Here is an 8,742-nt window from a genome sequence, read left to right as displayed (position 1 = left end):
ACATCATTCAAAGCAAGCAGTCGTAAAAAACTCTGAATATTATCTTACTTCAGAAACCGACTATGTCCTTTCTTATGTTCGAAATTAGATTAGTCTGTGGGCCTAGCATCGATTAAGGGAATCAAGAAACTGCCACACAAATTATAAAAAAGAGTGTCTGATAAGTTTTATTGTCAAACAAAACAAAGCTCTGAAGGATAAGTTAGTTGGGCAGATAAAGCCATTCAAAGTAGTTGGTACCAAGTACTATTGAAATATGTAATCAGTAACAATTGATGTAAACTTTGAATCTAAAAAAAGACGTTGAAGATTTGAAATATAAAACTTGAGGACTTCTGAAAGTAACGAAGAAAAATACGTTCTCAGTTTCAACTCAGATTACATCACCCACCCAATCTGACTCAACTATCGAAGCACCCAAACTGAATAAACCCTTTACCATTTCTTCTCTTAAAAAAAAGTTTTCAATGCGTTTGAATTCATATTAGAGATATATGCATATCAGAATTAAAACACAAGTCATTTTCAGGACCCTTCCAGCCTTATATTACAATACAAATAATCACAAATAAATACTAACAATCATATTATTGCTAAACAGTAACATATTGCTTACAAATGCTTTAGGACCTCACTTTGGGAACAACTCATCGTAGGAAATATGGTTGGAAACTATTTTGAACACCAAATTTTCCACGATTGTACTGATCACACGGTTTAGAACTGGTTGCATCTCTTTGATTAGCTCATCCATATTCTCGTTGATGAAATTATTCGTGAAGTTACCTATAAAGCAAATTTTGATTTGAAATTAAGTCACTTAGATTACCTCAGCAATTTTTCAAAGGTTAATTGTCCTTAAGTACAATAAATTATAGAAGAGTTCATTGAGGCATTAAATGAATTGAATAGAATGAGAAGAATTGAGTAACAGAATTGGAAATTGAAAACTTGAAAATACGATAAGTGAATTTTTTTTATGTTAAATGTGTCAGCAACAAATGCGCAAAGCCCATATCATCCTGCTTCCAATGAGGAAGCAGAACGTAGTGCTCAAACTATTGAGATCAGTAGTAGCCAAAAGTTCAGCGACTATTTGTTTGAAGGTGATTAACATTGAAATTGTTCAGCGACTAATTTATCGAGGAAGTTATATGATTGCTTATACAGATCTTAACAGATCGGTTACGAAGAAATCCCCTTCAGACATGATCTTGGATTTTAAAGCTCGAAACCCCCTCAGTATGTCTCTGGCTGATAAGATGTTATCAAGGGATGAGTTCAAAACGAAATTCGGACTAGAAGTTTGCCAGTTAAGAAATTTTAAGATCAATGACAAGGTTTTTGTCAGAAATCATAAGAAAGGTATATTGAAATAGATTAGAGCTCAGGTGATGAAACAAATCAGTTCGGTCACCGTATAGAAGTAAACACAAGTAAGTTCACTCTCCGCCTCCGCCATATTTGGGTTAAGATTCCCCACCTCAAATTTTATGCGCGGCCAACCTACAGCGCAACCGACTGTTTACCAAGCAAGCCAAATCGAGGCATGGAATAATATTACAGAGTGAGTCGTTGGTTTTGTATTTGTATTTGTGAAAAATTTTTGTCTGGTTTCAAAACGAACAAGTGTGGAGCTGTGAGTTGCTGTAATTTGCAGGGTGATGTCGGCATTGATTTTTTTCGATTTCCAACTGACGTAAAAAGGTATATTTTTCTAGTATTCATTGTGTAAGATTAAAGGAATGAACATATAACGAAAATCATAAAATAAATTGTTATAGACCATAATAGTGGGGTTATTAATATTCAAAAATATTTATGAAATTAATTTGATGAAATTGAACTTTACGAATAGTATATGCCTCACAAATAATGATATAAAATGACAAAACAATCGGAGTCCCACTGGAAATCCATAAAGAAAAATAATTGTTGTAAAACATCAAGTTTTTGATTTGGCTATTATGTATCTGTAGGAAAAAAAATTACTTTCACTGAAATCTCTGCAAAACCAAAGTATCAAATGTATATTCAAAAATCATTTTTTTTGCCTACTTTTCATTTATATGTTCCAAATAATCTACTATAGATAGCAAATATGTCTATTCTTACATTCTGTTATCAATAACAAAAAACATTAGAATTTCATTCGATTGACACACTCCATAATTAGCAAACTGGGCAACCCAAAACTAAGAAATCTGTATTTCATACTGAAGTTTATATTCACAACAATCAACCCAATAATATAAAAAAGTTATTTCAGAAAAACGATTCAAAACCAAAATAAATAAACGTTTGCTAAACTACATCTTTTTTGTCTCTCATCAAATTCTGATTCAATCTATTCAATACCATTTGTTTCGATGAAATGAGCATCAAGTTACACTCATTCTACAATACAGGAACGAATAGATTAGTTGGTTTTGAGGAATTATTGAACAAGAAAACGGCTTCTATGGCAGAATATGTCTTGGTAGTCATGGCAAAAGGCATACATTCGAACTGGAAACAGCCTGTTGCATACTTTTTTACCAATTCATCCACATCAACACTGGATATAAAAAGTATTGTCATTGAAGATGTTAGGCAATTATCAAAAATTGGATCAAGAGTTAGGGGTATCATTTCAGATTTAGGTTCTAATTTTCATAAACTTGCCAGAAAAGATCTCTTAGTGACTGTAGAGCAGCCATATTTCTTTTTTGATGAGAAAAAAATATATTTTACTTTTGTGATACTCCTCATATGCTGAAATGTAGCTGGAACCATTTTTAGATGATTTTGTGAAAATTGCTGAATATACAACGAACAAAATGATTATAGAAATCTAGCCACTCCCGAAGGCAATAGCTTGGGCTATGTTTGTGGATATCTTTTGAGAAAATTATGCCACGGCGGCGGTTAGTACCACACTGAATGAAACAAATGTATATATTTACTTCAAGGCATACGGTAATGCAGAAGTCAAACAGTTTGGAAGTTTATATATCATTCATCTAGAGACAGAATTTTAACAATTTATGTGCCACTGATTGCATAGGCAACCAGCTCAAAACAATGTTTTTAAAAATCAACATTTCTCACCTTGTTCATAAACAAATTCAAAAACTGTCAATATCTTATGAACAATCAAACTGAATTGAATAATTCGTCATTATTGAATCTGTTAATTTCCAGGTAAAAATGGTTAGGTACATTCACGGTACTTTCGAAAAATTTATTGATATAGTAATGAATTCGTACCTTACCGTTTCAGGTAAGAGTATAAAATGGTTGTAATTTAGAAGTAACTTTTATTTTATGCTTGAGAAAGCTATTGTATAGCGAAACACGTGTCGCGGTTTTTGTAAAACCATCCATAGTGAAAATCATACAATAAATTGTATTTATTAGTTTTAATTTGAACTTTCATCAAGTATCTCTTTTCACAAGGGTGAGAATTTATTAAACTTTGATATTTGACAATGGAAATTCAAAAACAAATGTTAAAAAAATCAAAAACTTTACGAAATATACGTTTATTTCACCACCTTGTCTTATTTTTAATCAATTCCTAAACAACTCACAATCATATATGAGATATTTATTGTGAACTCCTCGTAGCAATGATGATGTCAGATCATGGTCACATATTTTTTGATCGAACCTCGTGCAGAGGTGCACATTAGCCCTCAACCTACACTCTCCTGCCCCGCCACATGCCAGCAAAAAATAAAATCTCGACCCTATACATCAAAGACGCCGACCAGGAGTGAATTTACTTGTGTTTACTTGTATACGGTGGTTCGGTCGTATACCTTGTGAAGTTAGAAAATGAATCCATCAGAAAGGTTCACCTAAACCAGTTACGTAAAAGTGAACTTCCTGATGCCAGCTATCCTCCGGCAAGGCAGTGGTACCCTAAGCCAGTTCAAGGCTCGCTGGTAAATTCAGAAAGCATTCATGAATCCTCTGATTCACCTCCTCATTCAGGATTAAGTTCTCTACAACAGTCAATGGTACAAAGAGTTAGAGAAAGATTGAGATCTCCTTCGGTACGGAGACCTCCAGTTCAGTTCTCACCTTTGAAGTACCAACGATTTTACTATTTAAATGGAGTTCACATGCCTGGAAAATCTGTTTAGCCTTACTAAATTTCTCACCTCAAGTATATTTGCTAAACAAAATTGTAATAATTCATTTTATGTAATTAAAAAAAAAGTAATATACCAATCTTCCAATATCAGTATTACTGTCTGAGGCTGTTATTATATTGTGAAGTCTAATACTGCTATTGTCTTTATTTGTAGTTACTATGAGTATATGTTTTACTGTTTAATTATTCTGTACTATTGTAGTTCTAATTATTTCATATGCTGTATTATCTTAATGTTTAATTATTCCGTATTTCGTTTCCTTACCTTGACTAATATTTTCTCTTTTCTGCCAAACTCATGAACCAATATTTTCAAAAAGGAGGGGGAATTAAAATGTTTTCAACATTGGAAACGCGGTGAGCGGCTTTGCGCCTTTGTTGCTGACATATGTCAATATGTGACATATGTCACCGAGGAAGCTACGGTGTTAGCGAAACGCGTCTAGAAAAAACAGTTTTTGCGAACATTGTTTGATTATCATGAATATTCGATCTTCGAAAATATAAAATATATGATTTTTTCCAACAATCAAATTAATCCTAATTTTTTAACTCAATTTCGTAAGTTTTTTATTCGTCAAGAACGGAAACTGATTATTTTGACGGTGAGAAATTATAATATTTTTACATTTGCGAAGGTGTCTTCATTGAAGTTATACCAGACAACACGGCAGCGGAGAAATATTGACAATACACTTTATCAAAAAAATATTGAAGTGGTAGGAATATGGAGTACCTACAAAAGCTCTTTTTCGTAAAAGATCATCTTTGACGGTGAATGCACTTCTTTTATCAGCTCATTCATCAATTTTCACCAGTTGAAAATGAGAATAGATCAATGCGTTTCGAAATGATTCATGTTTCATGTCGGATTGACTTGGAAAATTCAATTTAGTTATTTGTTAAACTCTATCCTATTAGATAATTGAAAGTTTGCCAACAAAAGTGAATGAAAGTAATTTGAGATCATGAATTTATATTCGGATAACTTATGTCAATCCAATCAACTTTCTAAGATAACATTTTGTATTTGGAAATGATAGGGCAGTTTACTCCCGCGTCAACTGCTAATTTCTCATTCTTGCTGTATGAGAAAAAAAAATAAGCATACAGTAAGGCTATAAGTAACAGTTACAATAGACACAAAAATAATATAAAAAACTATTATGGAGATAAAATAAAAGATTACAATCATTTTTGAACATCTAAGAAATTAATTTTCAAAATTTTTTTGAATTGATATATAGACAAATGAATATACGGTAATAAATTATTTAGATACTTCGGTGCAAAGTAAGAAAAACATCCCTTAAATTTGGTGGTAACATGATATGGAATGGTAAATGTATCTTTTTTTAAATTGATAGAATGATTATCAGATCGCTTACTAATTAATCTGCATAAGTAATTAGGAGTTTTGCTTTCCAATAGTTTATATAAGAATACAGATATGAGAAAACGAATTCTAAACTCAATATTCAGCTGATCTAATTTCAATAAATATGTAGTTACATGATCACGGTAGTTTATGCAGCACACAAATCTCATACAAGCATTTTGTATGCGTTGAAGTTTGTGTTTATTATAGTCTGGCAAGAAGTTGTAATACACTGAGCAGCAATACTCAATATGGGGATAAATCAATGATTGAACTAATTTCAGTTTTGTTTCTTGAGAAAGCTGGAACTTGAACTTGTATAAGGATTTCATTTTGAAAAAGCAAGTTTTGTAAATGTGTTTAACGTGCTCGTTGAACGAGAGAGTGTTATCGATATATACATCTAAATTTTTTGCTGAATTCACCCAGACAATCGGTTCATTGTCAAGAAAAAGATGGAAATTTGTTTCAACTTCATTTCTTTGTAGGTCAGATCCCAAACATAGGGCTACTGTTTTATTTGGATTTATTCGAAGGCCATGATTTTTGGAAAATAGAAGTGTATTTTCTAAATCTAAGTTCATCCTGGTGATAGCATGGTAAATATTATTAGATTGACTTGACAGATATAATTGAAAATCATCAGCATATAAATGAACGTCGCACTGGGATAACGTGGCAGGAAAGTCAAAAATGAAAAGAGAGAACGTAGAATGCTACCTTGTGGTACATCGGAAGAAGTTTCCTGAAGAGATGAGCATAATTGATCATTATCCAGTATAACCCGTTGAGCCCTTCCTGTGAGATAGCTTCTCACCCAATCTAAAGAACTGCATTCAAACCCAATATATTTTAGTTTACTCAGCAATAGTTTGAAGTTGACCAGATCGAATGCTTTGCTTTGATCAAGCATAATTAAAAATGAGACCATCGATTTGTCCCGAGAAGTAATGATATCATTGATAACTTTCAACAGAGCAGTGTTGGTACCGTGTTTCTGTCGGAATCCAGATTGCATTTCTGGAAGTATGTTAACTGTATCCAAATATACTTTGATTTGTTGTGTTATTATTTTTTCAAAAATTTTTGAGAAAGGTGGTAAAATACTTATTGGACGTAACTCGTTGAAACAGGTGGGTATAGGTATTTTGGTATATAAAATAGGGTATAGGTAGGTATATAAAATATTAGCAATTTTCCAAAGATCAGGAAAAATGCCTTGCCTCAGAGACTCATCAAAAATATGTTTTACCTCATCTATGCAATGTGGAATAATATTTGAAATCATTTTGATATTGATTTTATCGATACCGAAAGAATTTGATTTTATTTTATTGATAGCTTCAAAGATATCCTTATTGGATATTTCCATAAACGAGAAACTAACATTGATATTGAGTCTGTTATTACTATAAAATAATAAGGTATCACTGTTAATTGTAGAATTTCCAGTAACATTAAGAAAAAAGTTATTAATTTCTTCTGGATTACGCAGTTCTTGCGGTAGACTGTTGATTTGTGAAGAACGCTTTGTATTCACGCCCCAATATGACAGATTTTTCCAAATTGCTTTAGAATTTTTTTTATTTTTGTTTAGAATATATTGCATATATGCTGTTTTTTCGCGTTTCAGAGCCTCATTAACGTAATTCCGTAGAGTTACATAATACTTCCTTGAACCGGTGTTCTCAAAGTTAAATATGTTTTATGAGCCTTATCCCTGGTTTGCATCATGAGCTTGAGGTTGTATGTGACGTAAGGCAGAAATTTCTTTTTACAATTTAACTTGCGGATAGGAGCATGTTTAACAAATAGATGTAATATACAATCATTTAAAAAGTTTACTTTAGAGTTCATGTTTTGTAAATTAACAATATCACCCCATGGCTGGTTACGCAGCTGACCATTAGGTGGTCTGTAATACCATTCATATCAATAATATTAAAACTTCTTACCAGTAATTCCTTATTTATACAGATGACATCTATGAGACTTTCAGATGCATTAGTAATACGAGTGGGATTCTCTACAATTTGACACAAATCAAAAACAGAAAGCAAATTAATGAACGATTGAGTATCGTTAGAATTTGGATTCAGGAGATTAATATTAATATCACCCACTAAAATTATAACCGCCGTTTCCAAGTAAATTTGTTCTAAAATTTCACATAAATCATTGAGACATAAATCAACACTAGTTCCTGGTGGACGATGTACAGTTCTGAAAGCAATTTTATATTCATTTACGTGGACGATGATCCACAACTGTTCCAAGCCATGAGCAGTGATGCCTGAGTGATACACTTTATATTTGAGAGAGGATTTCAGATAAATACAAACATCTACGCCTCTACTGTTGCGATCTAGCCGTATCAAGTTGAATTGGGGAATTGAAACAAACTCATCTGGGTATTCTCGGTTAAGCCATGATTCTGTCACACCAACAATTGCAAACTCATTTTCAAGTATGATGTCTTTGAATATATCAAAGCAATTATTTATATAATTCTATAATAAAAATGATTCCTTTTTGTAGGATACAATTCGAGTGTTCGAATGTGCCGTGAGTAGACGTATATCTGTGTCGCTCCCATAAAACGAGTAAAAATCAATAGTTGATGAAGTGCTATATACCCATTTCTATTTGTGAATTTTTCCTGTGAAAACTACGTAATAGTAAATATAACACATTTTTGTCCATCAAAAATGGTTTTAACAAGGGATTTATCAGAAGAAATAAAATCATCTGTAAACGATGCAATGTTGAATCTCCTCAAGGACAAAACATTCATGAAAAACATAGCAGATAGTGTCGCCGAAGCAGTCGCAAATTCTATTGAACAAAAACTAAAGGAGATTGAAAAAAATGTTTATGAATTGAAAAACGAGTTCAATGACTTCAGGAAGAATACCAATGAGAAAATAACCAATCTACACAGCGTTATAGAAACCATGAACTCTGAAAAACAAATTATGGAAAGAAAATACGACAGCATAGAGCAGGAAATGAAAAAAAATAATATACGTGTGTTCAACTATGAAGAGAAACCGAAGGAAAGCCTGAAAGAAGAATTGATCAAGTTCCTAAATTCAAAAATGTCTATCAAGTTGAAAGATACTGACATAATTATTTGCTACAGAATAGGGAAAAAGGAATCTGAAACTAAACCTCGAGGAATATTCGTAAAACTCAGTGATTATTTCATTAAGCAAATGATTTA

The 8,742-nt window shown here is 32.3% G+C and overlaps 1 protein-coding gene across 1 annotated transcript in view; it reads right to left on the bottom strand.

The window, feature by feature from the left end:
- Window positions 1-525: 525 nt before the first annotated feature.
- Window positions 526-8,742, bottom strand: part of LOC111504343 (circadian clock-controlled protein daywake) — a 21,661-nt gene continuing 13,444 nt past the window's right edge. The window contains exon 5 of the mRNA XM_023158873.2: window positions 526-786. Coding sequence (XP_023014641.2) covers window positions 632-786 — 155 coding nt within the window. The 3' untranslated portion in view covers window positions 526-631. The remainder of the gene's footprint in view (window positions 787-8,742) is intronic.

Source organism: Leptinotarsa decemlineata, unplaced genomic scaffold, assembly GCF_025532065.1.
Source record: "Leptinotarsa decemlineata unplaced genomic scaffold, Ldec_3_MD MMD2_tig00000133_RagTag_RagTag, whole genome shotgun sequence".
Classification (NCBI taxonomy): domain Eukaryota; kingdom Metazoa; phylum Arthropoda; class Insecta; order Coleoptera; family Chrysomelidae; genus Leptinotarsa; species Leptinotarsa decemlineata.
Note: the sequence above shows the minus strand (reverse complement) of the source record. Positions and strands in the feature narration are given on the sequence as shown.